Source organism: Hypanus sabinus, chromosome 26 (genome assembly GCF_030144855.1).
Source record: "Hypanus sabinus isolate sHypSab1 chromosome 26, sHypSab1.hap1, whole genome shotgun sequence".
Classification (NCBI taxonomy): Eukaryota; Metazoa; Chordata; class Chondrichthyes; order Myliobatiformes; family Dasyatidae; genus Hypanus; species Hypanus sabinus.
In genome coordinates, this window is record NC_082731.1 from 2,800,666 (window position 1) to 2,813,796 (window position 13,131).

Here is a 13,131-nt window from a genome sequence, read left to right on the forward strand (position 1 = left end):
AAACGTCACTCATCTCTAAGGAGGGAGGCAGAAGAAAGGAAATTGTAGGCCAATTGGCCTGGCTTCAATTGTTGGAAAGATGTTGGAATCTATTATTAAGGATGAGGCTTCAGGGTACTTGGAGGCACATGACAAATGAGGCCAAAGTCATAATGGTTTCCTTAAGGGGAAATCTTGCCTGACAAATCTGTTGCAATTCTTGAGGAAATAACAGGATACACAAAGGAGAATCGGTGGATGTTGTTTACTTGGATTGTTTGAAGGCTTTTGACAAGGTGCCACACATGAGACTGCTTAACAAGATAAAAGCCCATGGCATTTCAGGAAAGGTACTAGCATGGATAGAAGATAGGCTGACTGGCAGGAGGCAAAGAATGGGGATAAAGGAGGTCTTTTCTGGTTGACCAGTGGTATGCCATAGGAGTCAGTGTTGGAACTGCTTCTTTTCATGTTATATATCAATGATTTGGATGATGACTTTGTGGCCAAATTTGCAAAGAATATGAAGATAGGCGAAGGGGTTTGTAGTGTTGAGGAAGCAGGGAGTCTGCAAAAGGACTTGGACAGATTGAGGAACTGGGCAAAGAAGAGGTAGATGGAATCTACCATCTGCTAAGTGGTAGTGTAGGGAAGTGCATTGTCGTGCACTTTGGCAGTTGAAATAAAGGCATGTACTATTTTCTAAATTCAGATTCAGTTTATTGTCATTTAGAAACCACAAATGCAATGCAGTTAAAAAATGAGACAACGTTCCCCCAGAATGATATCACAAAAGCATATGACAAAACAGACTACACCAGAAAATCCACGTAACGTTTGGCAATCCCCAATCCAGAGTCCGGAGAGGCTGCTGTGTATTAATATTGTGCTACCGTCTAGCGCGTTTCCCAGAAAGGAGCTCCAAATCCACCAGACAAAAACAAGACCAAAAACTAAAGCTACAAGACCTGCACAAAACCACATAACTACAAGATATAGTTATAACAGTGCAAACAATAGCATAATTGATTTAAAAAAACAGACTATGGGCACAGTAAAAATAGTCCAAGATGTTAAAGGACTGTAAGTTCAAAAGAAATCACCACAGTTTCCACAAGTCCCCAGGGTCCCGACAGACTCACCATCCCACGCCGGCGGCAGAAGGCAGTACCCCTGCTATGGACTTCCAAGGCGCCGCCCAACTCAGCCTTGTAGACTCAGCACACAATGGAAGCTCCATCAAACCAGCCTCGCAGACGCAGCACAAACCGAAAGCGACCTGAGTCCATCGAAAGGACAGAGTCCGTTGAACCTCCAAGCCAACGACCATCCCCTCCGGCACAGCTTCTCTGAGCACCATCCTCTGCCGAGCGTATTAAGACAACGGCCATCGGCAACGCAACCCCGAGGACTGGGGGCCTGTTCTTCCCAGCAGAGTGCTGGACCTCACTGCAGCAGCAATGAAGAAGGTCTTCCTGGAATTTCCCAATGTTTCTCCGTGCTTCCATGTCCGTTTTCAATCGATTATGATTGCGCACGGCACCCCACTTCACAAATAACAGGTAATCAGTTCCGGAGTGCCCACTGCAAGCTGCGTCACGCCGCCATCTTGGATCCCTTGGGGAGAAATGGGGAGAAAATTCAAAAATCCAAGGTGCAAAGGGACCTTGGAGTCCTCTTGCAGAATTCCCTAAAGGTCAACTTGCAGGTTGAGACAGTGGTAAGGAATGGAAATGAAATGTTAGCATTCCTTTTGAGAAGACTAGTATACAAAGGATGTAATATCAGAATCAGGTTTATTATCACCAGCATGTGACGTGAAATTTGTTAACTTAGCAGCCACAGTTCAACACAATACATAATCTAGCAGAGAAAAATGTTTTTAAAAATAATAATAAAATAAATAAACAAGTAAATCATTTAAATTGAATAGATTTTAAAAGCGTGCAAAAACAGAAATACTGTATTTTTTTCAAAGTGAGGTAGTGTCCAAAGAGTCAGTTCATTTAGGAATGACTAGAGGGGAAGAAGGGGCAGTGGGGAAGAAGCTGTTCCTGAATTGCTGAGTTTGTGCCTTCAGACTTCTGTACCTGATGGTAACAGTGAGAAAAGGGAATGCCCTGGGTGATGGAGGTCCTTAATAATGGACCACACTTGGAGTACTGTGAGCAGCTTTGGGCCCCTTATCTAAGAAAAGATGTGCTGGCATTGGAGGGGATCCAGAGTACATTAATGAGAATGATGCCAAAACTGAAATGTTTAACATGAGGAGCATTTGATTGATGGCTCTGGGCCTGCACTCACTGGAATTTAGGAGGAGGGAGATCTCATTGAAACCTATCGAATATTGAAAGGCCTAGATAGATTGGATATTGAGAAGATGTTTCCTATAGTGGAGGAGTCTAAGACCAAAGGTCACAGCCTCAGAATCGAGGGATGTCCATTTATAATTAGATGAGAAAAAGATTTCTTTAGCCAGAGGGTGGTGAATCTGTAGAATTTATTGACACGGACGGTTGTGGAGCCAAGTAATTGAGCAGAGGTTATTTATTTAAGGCAGAGTGTCGTGGAAATACTAAGAACACCAGAGTGACTTCAAGTGTCATCTTAAGAATTTATTAACATGATATCATGAAGAGTCTGCAGCAGTCTCCACTGCCACCAGAACTCTTGATTTTTTTGGCTATACGGAGCACATTTATACAGAAGACAAACAACTTCACATAACTTTGTTTAGCATCCCAAAGTCAATACGTGAACAATTGTTTAAAAGACATGTCAATTTTCTCTCAGAGTAAGTGTAACGGTTCTCTTTGTTCCCTGTTATCAGGACTCATAATCTATCCCCAGACACATCCTCCCTCTTGGCCCCAGGGGCTTAGTATCTTGTTTATTGGAATTCCTGGTACTGCGCTTATTAGCCAAGGTTATTCTCGACTCGCGTCAGCAGTCTTAAGTCCAGCTGCTCCAGAGTGGTCAAGTATCCCATCATACACTAGTTTTAACCATTTCTACCACACAGAGGTTAATAGGTTCTTGATTGATCAGGGCATCAAGGGTTATGTGGAGAAGACAGGAGAATGGGCTGGAGAGGGATAATAAATTAGCTGCAGTTAAATGGTGGCGCAGACTCACTGAGCCAAATGGTCTAATTCTGTTCCAATGTCTTATGGTCCTGTTAACAGCTCACATGTGCCACCACCTGGCAGCCTGTAAGAATTACATCAAACAATCCCCGCCCCCACCCAAGTCACTACTATACAAATACAACTGGTGAACGAAAGGTTCCATTAGTCTTGTCAATAGTCTGTGATAAGACAGCTCAGGGTAGAGAGATCTTTTTGCTTATGTTGGGGAATATGAAGTGGCACAGATGCAAGTTTTTAGAGATTGGCCAAAAATAAAAGTTCTGAATGCAGTTTAAGCATAGATTTGAGCATCCTGATTGGTTGCGTCACAGCCTGATATGGAGACTCTGGTGCACAGGATTGAGAGAGGTTTCAGAGAGACAACCAGCTTCATCACAGACACAATCCTCCACACTATTGACATCTTCAGGAGGCAATGCCTCAGTGGTAAGGATCCTCACCATCCAGCATGTGGCCTCTTCTCGTTACTGTCATCAGAGAGGAGGTAAAGGAGACTGAAGACCCATGCTCAATGATTCAGGAACAGCTTTTTTTCCTCAGCCATCAGATTTCTGAACGGATCATGAACCTGTGAACACTATCTCATTATTTTACATTACTTTTGTAATTTTTATATCTTTGTGTTCTACTACTGCTACAAAAACAACAAATTTCAAGTTATTTAAGTCAGTTGTAATGTGATTTTGTAGCTTTTACTCTGGCTGTACTCCAGCTAACAGGATATTTGAAATCTCCCATCGTTGCTGCCGTGTAGTGCTTACTGTTCATCACAAAAATTGCTTTCAAATTTTTTCAATCTCCCTTGGGCTGTTTTCTGATCTACACTCCCAACTCTCCTTTATTTCAGGTCATAAGGACTCATCTGATAATCTTACTGATGTGTCTTAACAGTGATTATTTTGTTAACCACCATCATCAACTCTATTTTTTCCCTAAAAATAAAAACACAAAATGCTGGCAGAACTCAGCAGGCCAGACAGCATCTATGGGAGGACGTAATGATGACGTTTCAGCCCAAAACCCATCATCAGGAGGGGTTCAGGGGATCAGGATTCTATTTTTTCCCTCCTCACTTGAAAACCCAGCAACTATAATCCTAAACACAAAAGACTCTGCATATGCTGGAAGTCCAGAGTAGCGCACACAAAATTCTGGAGGAACTCAGCAGGTCAGGCAGCATCTCTAGAGAATATACACTTGATGTTTCAGGCCAAGACCCTTCATCAGGACTTGAAGATGACAGCAGTTTATTCCTTTCCTTATCTACTGAATTCCTCAGCATTTTCTGTAAGAACATTAATCAATCACCCAGTTGTGCCCCTGAAGCCAATTCTATAATACAGTGAAAGCTTTGTGGAGGCTGGACATGTTGCGTTACAGCTAAGACAGTTCCCAAAGCATGCTGATTATGAGTGCCAGGTAAACAAGTTTTTACGGCAGTCAAACTTCCAATTTGTATTTATAAACATTTCATTTATATTTTTTCAAAGTTGCTGCCTCATTTGACTATTTCTAGCACTTTCAGATTTCTGATCCATGGTATTTTGTGTCAGCATCTCATTTCACTGTGATGCGTTTGTCCAAAAGGGTCAGTGGACCTCAAAGGCAGTGCCTGTATAGCGAATGTTGGCTGGGATCATGGGGTGAACGGTAGATCCCAGGTTAGAGGATAGTGATCATTGTGACAATAAACCTGAACCAGCTTGTCTTCCACCAAATGAGTACTAGAGGGCAGCACTGATGCCAGCATGGCTGCCATGCCACACCACCTCCAGGTACCAATTCCAAAACCTTTTCCCTGGGTGGCTGCAAACAGGTGACACCATGGCATGAGGGTTTGTCTGTACTACATTCAAGGCCACATAGCCCTCCACATCAGTTCCACCAATAAATGCCCCCAGAATTCAGACACTTGGAGTATGAACTAGAGAAATAATGACCAGCTTAGCAGTTATATGCCTGTTTATTTTTCATTATTGTTACAGTCCAAAGGTTTAAAGTACATTCAATGTCAGAGAAATGTATACAATAGACATCCTGAAATGCTTTTTCTTCACAACCATCCATGAAAAACAGGAGGGTCCCCAAAGAATGAACGACAGTTAAATGTTAGAACCCCAAAGTCCCTTCCCTCCCTCCTAAGTGGCAGCAGGCAACAATCCAGCCCTCCCCCCACCAACAACAAAAAAAGCACCGGCACCGCCACTGAGCACTCAAGCAAGAGCAAAGCAACAGTAAAAACAGACTTGCAGTTACCACAAAGACGACTTGTTCACCTGGTATTTGACATACCACATACTCTCTCCCTAATAAAGGAAAAAGAGGTGTCTCTGTTTCACATGGTATTCTAGTCTTCTCATTCTACATAATGACTCAATGCAGTTTAGTTTGGTGTTCTGGAAGGATCCTCTTAACAATGGAAATCCCAGTCCTACAAATGCAAGGAGACAATGTTAAGTAGATAACATTTTGACAGTCAACCTACAACCACCTTTGAGGCACAATATAAGGAGTTCCATGGATCCATCCACCATCTATTAACCAAATATTATCTTTCATGTGTAAGCCTAGTCTTGAGGTCTGTTCAATAGTAACCATTATAATCAAGCCCATACACGCAGTTATACTGACCAGGACAGAGGACAGTAGGAACGCTGACTGATTTCTTTTTTCTCAGACATATAAGTCACTGGACAGTGTTTGGAAATAGGAAACAAGTCTGATTTTACCCCCTCCTGAGACACTATCATCTTGTAAGCCAGCTGTCCTCCTGCCCTGTTGAGCCTGTTATTTGCCTCTTATAGAGGTCACCGTAGCTGGGAGATAGGCCACGATGACTCTGCCACACACAGAATTGGGCACTAGTAAAACAGGTTGGTAGCAAAGGGCAACTTTGGGAATTAGTGTATTATTGTCACATGTGGTTAAAGACTTCATCATCCATACAGGTCATTTCACCACATCAGTACATTCATTAATTTAGATTTTACAAAGTAGAATGTTTATGGTGGCAGAGAGAATCCTGCAAAGTGTTACTTTAATCCAAAGCAACACCATTACCAACACAAGTGATTCTGCAGATGCTGGAAATCTTGAACAACACGCACATAACTCAGCAGGTCAGGACTCAGCCCAAAATGTCAACAGCTTCCAGACTTGCTGAGTTCTTCCAGCATTTTGTGTGTTGTTCTGCATGATTACCGAGTGTCTCTGCTGGTGACAATGAACCTGGCAAGTGTTTCCACCATTCCCTGTCTTCAGATTCCCAGCAGGTTCTCTGTTTATACCTGACTGAGGTGGAATCTGTCATTCTGCAGTGAACACATTAAACCATCAGCTTCTGGCCAACATGTTTGTTTTACCACACTGTGCCACTGACTATTATAACCATATAACAATTACAGCACGGAAACAGGTCATCTCGGCCCTTCTAGTCCGTGCCGACGCTTACACTCGCCTAGTCCCAGTGACCCGCACTCAGCCCATAACCCTCCATTCCTTTCCTGTCCATATACCTATCCAATTTTACTTTAAATGACAATACCGAACCTGCCTCTACCACTTCTACTGGAAGCTCATTCCACACAGCTACCACTCTCTGAGTAAAGAAATTCCCCCTTGTGCTACCCTTAAACTTTTGCCCCCTAACTCTCAACTCCTGTCCTCTTGTTTGAATCTCCCCTACTCAATGGAAAAAGCCTATCCACGTCAACTTGATCTATCCCCCTCATTATTTTAAATACCTCTACCATGTTCCCCCCTCAACCTTCTACGCTCTAAAGAATAGAGACCTAACTTGTTCAGCCTTTCCCTGTAACTTAGGTGCTGAAACCCAGGTAATATTCTGGTAAATCTTCTCTGTACTCTCTCTATTTTGTTGACATCCTTTCTATAATTCGGTGACCAAAACTTTACACAATACTCCAAATTCGGCCTTACCGATGCCTTGTACAATTTTAACATTACATCCTAACTCCTATACTCAATGCTCTGATTTATAAAGGCCAGCATACCAAAAGCTGTCTTCACCACCCTATCCACATAAGATTCCACCTTCAGGGAACTATGCACCATTATTCCCAGATCACTCTGTTCTTCTGCATTCCTCAACACCCTACCATTTACGATGTATGTCCTTTCTGGATTATTCCTACCAAAATGTAGCACCTCACACTTATCAGCATTAAACTCTATCTGCCATCATTCAGCCCACTCTTCTAACTGGCCTAAATCTCTCTTCAAGTACATGTGCAGCTATTACTTCTCTGTGCTAGCTGCTCCCCACTGATAGTAATGATAAATAGGGAGAGAGTGAAAGTGCACTCACCACTGTTGGTAGATTAATCAAATCCGTTGCCAGGTGTTGGACCTCCTGCACCACTGACTGTGGGAAAAATCCAAGAACAGTTGACTGCGACCCATAATAATCGCCTTGGACCTAAATGCAGACATTGGTCAATGAGTCAGTCACAATGTAACTGCTCCATCCCTCACAGTGCCCCACAGCCCAGAAACAGTCACCAGACCAGAGACACACACCAGACAGACAGCAGGCCTACATATCCCACATCTTGGCATTTCTGGCACCCAATGCTAATATCAGTCCTGGGGCAAGTCCCAGAAAAAGTCAGACTCAAGGCATCAAACAACCAAACAGACTGTTGAAACTCTGTCTGACTCACAGTGCCTTGCCAAAAATTGTGTCCTCTGCCTTCGAGTTTTCCGTACACATAAACAATCTGCCCTTGACGGATGTTGATAAATCTACAGTCTGGACTGGTGAAATCAGCGACTGCTCGAGCCATTGAAATCGGATCTACAAGATAAACAGAAGGTAATCAAAGTACACACTGACCTGAGTGCCAGCTGCAACTGAGAGTGAAACTGAGAACAATCTGGCCATTATTTAACAGCAGTCCATGTTTGATATCTCTGCAAGGTGCAAGCTGAATGTTGGATGGTGGGGTAACAAATCTAAGTTCAAAGTAAATTTATTGTGGAAGTGTGTATATGTATGTCCCCATATTCTACCCTGAGATTCATTTTCTTGTGTGCATTCACAGTAACTACTAAGAAATACAATAGAATCAATGGAAAACTACATTCAAAGACAGACAAACAAGCAATGTGTGAAAGACAAACTTAAAAAAGATTTTTTAAATTACTAAATAAATATTGAGAATATGAGTTGTAGAGTCCATAAAGACATAGAAAAGTACAGTACAGAAACAAGCCACCAGCAAATCTAGTTCATGCTGAAATGGTTTAAACTGCCTACTCCCATTGACCTGCACCTGGACCAAAGCCTTCCATATCCCTACTTTCCATCCAAACTTCCCTTAAACATAGAACATAGAAATCTACAGCACATCACAGGCCCTTCGGCCTACAATGTTGTGCCTACTGTAGGAAATGCCTAGAATTACCCTATTGCATAGCCCCCTATTTTTCTAAGTTTCACATACCTACTAAGAGTCTCTTCAAAGACCCTATTTTATCCACCTCCACCACCGTCACTGGCAGTGTATTCCACACACACACCCCTGACATCCCCTTGTACTTACTTCCAAACACCTTAAAACTATGCCCCCTTGTGTTAGCTATTTCAGCCCTGGGAAAAAGCCTCTGACTATCCATACAATTAATGCTTTTCATCATCTTCTACACCTCTATCAGGTCACCTTGTATCCTCCTTCGCTCCAAGGAGAAAAGGCCAAGATCACTTGACCTATTCTCATGAGGCATGCTCTTCAATCCCAGCAATATCCTTGGAAATCTCTGCACCCTTTCTATAGATTCCACATCCTTCATGTAGAGTTAACCAGAACTGAACTCCAAGTGGAATCTGACTGAGGTCTTCTGTATTGAAATTGAGCTCACACATGCACCATTTGTGTGGCAGCTCATTCCACATTCTTACACCCCTCTGAGTGAAGAAGTTTCCCCTCATGTTCCCCTTAAAACTCAACTTTCACCCTTAAGCCATGACCTCTAGTTGTAGTCGCACCCAATCTCAGTGGAAAATGCCTGCTTGTATTTACCCTATCTATACCCCCTCGAAATTCTGTATACTTCTATCAAATCTCCTCTCAATCTTCTACGTTCCAAAGAATACGATCCTAAGCTATTCAATCTTTCCTTATAACTCAGGTCCTCCAGTCCTGGTATTATCCTTGTAAATTTTCTCTGTACTCTTTCAACCTTGTTTACATCTTTCCTGTAGGTAGGTGACCAAAACTGCACACAATTCTCCAAATTAGGCCTCGCCAACATCTGATCTAACCTCATCTGTATTCAATACATTGATTCACAACAGCCAATGAGCTTAAAGTTTTCTTTACTTGTGATGCTACTTTCAATAAATTATGGACATGTATTCCCAGATCCCTTTGTTCTACAACACTCCTCAGTGCCCGACCATTCACCGTGTAAGTCCTACCAAAGTGCAAAACCTCACACATGTCTGCATTAAATTCCATCTGCCATTTTTCGGCCCATTTTTCCATTTGATGGAAATCCCTCTGCAAGCCATGATGGCCTTATTCACTGTCCACTACACCCCCAATCTTGGTGTCTACAAATTTGCTGATTCAGATATTCACATTATCATCCAGATCACTGATATAGTTGACAAACAACAATAGAGACCCAGCACCAATCTCTGTGGCACACCATTAGTCACAGTCAGAGTGGCAACCCTTTACTACCACTTCTCTAGTTTATCCCGTAAAGCCAGTTTACTACCTCATCCTGAATGCAGAGCATCTGAACCTTCTTGACCAGCCTCCCATGTGAGACCTTGTCAAATGCCTTACTAAAGTCCATGTAGACAACATCCACTGCCTTACTTTCATCCACTTAAAGTAGCCAAGGGAATGTTTTCTACATAAATGCACTGACAGCATTGTTAACAAGGGACTAGGCAGAGGTGTCAGTCCATCAGCAGAAGATGATGTCCCTTGGCTGATGCCCCATTCCCAACCCATGGGCCGAAACACACAGAATTACCAGGCCAATTTTTCAAAAGTCTGTCACAGTACCTGAGGGAAACCAGCTGGGCAATTACTTACGTAATTCTGTTAATTCCTCCCACTTTTAACATTCAGTTATGTATAATATTCATTACAAAACAGTATGTTTTTATTAGCTAAATGTCCCAATGTGTCTCACTGGCTTACCTAACCTTCAAGTCAAGTCAAGTAACCTTGACAGAGCAAGAACTAGAGAAGCACAGAAGTTTAGTGTGGGTGAACAGCTTCCACCTCTGTCAAATTTTGGAATGAACAAAGAACCAACCCATGAAAAGTACCTCACTATGTTTGCTCTCTCTTTTTATTTGGACTACTTATTTAATTTAATTATATATTTCCTGTTGTAATTTATACTGTTTTTATGAATTGCACTGTAACATTGCAGAAAACAAAAATAAAACTTCACACCAAATCATAAACACAAAAGGGATTCTGCAGTTGTTGGAAATCCAGAACAATATTCACAAAATGTTCAGCAGGTCATGCAGCATCTATAGAAATGAATAAACAGATGACATTTAGGGTCCAGGCCCTTCATTAGGACTGGAAAGAAAGTGGGAAGACACCAGAATAAAAAAATGAAGGGGGTGGGGAAGGACAAGAGATAGGTGAAGCCAGGTGGGTGGGAAAGACAAAGAGCTGGAGAAGAAGGTATCTGATAGGAGAGGAGAGTGGACCATGGGAGAAAGGGAAGGAGAGGCAGCAGGGAGAGTTGATAGGCAGGTGATGAGAAGAGGTAACATGCCAGAGTGGGGATAGAAGAAGAGCAAAGGGAGGGGGATGTCAGTGATACTAAACCTGATTCATGACTTACCAACAGAGAAACTAATTCAAGGACGATCAAGAAGCCAGAATTGATGGAGCAGAGAGAGTTGTAGGACTGGAGGAGAGAGATCGGAAGTCATGGAGGAATATGAAAACTGGGTAAGGATTTACGGGGAATTGAGTAACCAAGGGAAGAGTGTTTTCATTGGCCGAGTGGGGGCACAGGTCAGGGAAAGGATCAAAGGGTGAGCAAAAAGCCGTCTCTCCTCGCGGTATCATCATGAGTTGAAACACTCTGTCCGGAAGAGCAGCTCAGAGGGTTGAGGGGAAAAAGGAGAGTAGGACGAAATGGTAGTTCATTGCAACGAATAGCCTTCTTTCGTTGGCTTTCATTTGTAAACTTCCGCTAACAATTCTTTATCTAGAAGTACTTCATTTCAAACCCCTTTCTTGCAGCAGAACAAAACAAAGCTACAGAGATCAGCTCCTGTCTTTAAATTACTTACGGCTGCATTCTTCATCAGCACAGAGCTTCCAGTCTGCCAGTTTATGCACCGTTTCGCCCCTCTGGGACAGGACATCACTGGCGCAAAAAAGAGTCACACAAAGGAGAAATACTGCCAGGGATGTCCCAGATTGCATTTTATTCCTTGCAGGAAACATCCTGAACCCTTGGTGCTCTGGAAGAGACAGCTAGCTATGGGTAGAATACTGAAATGGTGGCCTCCCAGGAGCCCACGCTTGTGTTTGCTGAGCTGAAAAGGATTAGTTTAACAACCTAAAAACTGTGTGGAATGTCATTCCCAGCAGGAACTGGCTCAAGGCGAAGGTCTTAAGAATAATTCTCTTTTTATAAACTCTTATAAAAAGCATGATGTTAGAAGTGTTTACACTTGTTGCATCATGGAATAAAAATATTTTTCAAAAGTTCGCCTGTTTGAGTTGGAGTGGGAAACAATGAAGTGCTTTGGTGTGCTGGAATGGCTTGTTTTTAAAATATTTCACCTATGGAAGATGGATTAGAAAGAACCAGACAGATAACATCCTTTGAAGATATCTGTCCTTTGCACTTATGAGACAAGTGCATTAAAAGTATCCTGTCCCATTAAACACTGCCAGGACAGGGATAGGTGGAGAGAAGAGGACATGAGTCAGCTGGGCTCATGCTTCAGGGACTGGGCTGCACCTGGCCCTGGTGGTCATTCAGGTCAAGCCCGTGGGCAGCCCATCTGAATTGCCCGCCTAACCCTCTTTCAAGGTGGTATATGTGCCTTGGTGTCAGTGCACTCTTCATTGGCTCACTGGAGATTCTGCAGGATTGGTGGGCAAGGCAGGGGCCTTCTGGCAAATGAGGACAGCGTGCTAACAGAGAGAGGCCATTCAGCCCTTTGAATATCATTATAGCTGATCACCCAAGTTCAGTCCCCTTCCTCGATTTTTTCACATACCCCTTGACCTCCTCCTTGATGGTTTGACCTCATCTGTCTTCTATAGGAGAAAATTCCACTCTGGGTGAAAAAGTCTCCTTATCTCCTGCCAAATATCCTTCCCAGCATCTTTCGACTGATCCCTGCTTCTGGACATGTCCACCATCAAGAACATCTTCCCACTCCTCCAGGATTTTGTAAGTGTCAATGAGCTCTCATGCCTCTAAACTCCAGTGAATATAAACCCCATCTATTCAATCTCTCTTCATATATCAGTCCAGCCATCTCAGGATCCTTCACATCTCTCCTTTTCTTTCTTTCTTCTCTCTCTCTCTCTCTCTCTCTCTCTCTCTTTCTCTCTCTCTCTCTCTCAAGAATATCTTCAGATAAAGTGATCAAAATGACAGACATTATTTAAGGTGTCCCCGAGGCTTCTATATTTGTGAGGTGCCAACAAAATGTCACCATGTATCACCAATACCACCCTGAATTTTTGCCCCTTGTTCAAGGACTCTATAACTCATGTCAATATTATTTATTTATTTTGTACTTACACTGTTTTCCCTCTTTTGCATATTGTCGAGCTTTGTCCTTTTTCACTGATTCTATTGTATTTCTTTGTATGTCTGTGAATGCCTGCAAGAAAACATCACAGGGTTGTGTATGGTGATATATATTTACTTTGAACTTTGATACTCAATTTCTTATGCTATGAAAGACAAACTACCATTTGCCTTTTTAACTGTTCATTGCAATCTGCATGATTGTTGTCATCAAATG

General features: G+C 42.5%; 1 protein-coding gene across 1 annotated transcript; it reads right to left on the reverse strand.

The window, feature by feature from the left end:
* Positions 1-2,111: 2,111 nt before the first annotated feature.
* Positions 2,112-12,886, reverse strand: LOC132381798 (melanoma-derived growth regulatory protein-like). Its single transcript, XM_059951379.1, has 4 exons — positions 11,431-12,886; positions 7,811-7,944; positions 7,456-7,566; positions 2,112-5,559 (listed from the first exon to the last, which is right to left on the reverse strand). The coding sequence occupies exons 1-4, from the start codon at positions 11,585-11,587 to the stop codon at positions 5,539-5,541; spliced, it is 423 nt and encodes a 140-aa protein (XP_059807362.1). The 5' UTR covers positions 11,588-12,886; the 3' UTR covers positions 2,112-5,538.
* Between the last annotated feature and the right edge of the window lie 245 nt (positions 12,887-13,131).

Excerpts from the sequence above, each read along its gene's own strand:
- LOC132381798 (XM_059951379.1), bottom strand. The coding sequence starts at position 11,587 with ATGTTTCCTGCAAGGAATAAAATGCAATCTGGGACATCCCTGGCAGTA. Across the intron at positions 7,567-7,810 it reads ACAATTTTTGGCAAGGCACT|GTCCAAGGCGATTATTATGG; the intron begins GTGAGTCAGACA and ends GTCTGCATTTAG. Across the intron at positions 5,560-7,455 it reads TGATTAATCTACCAACAGTG|GACTGGGATTTCCATTGTTA; the intron begins GTGAGTGCACTT and ends TTGCATTTGTAG.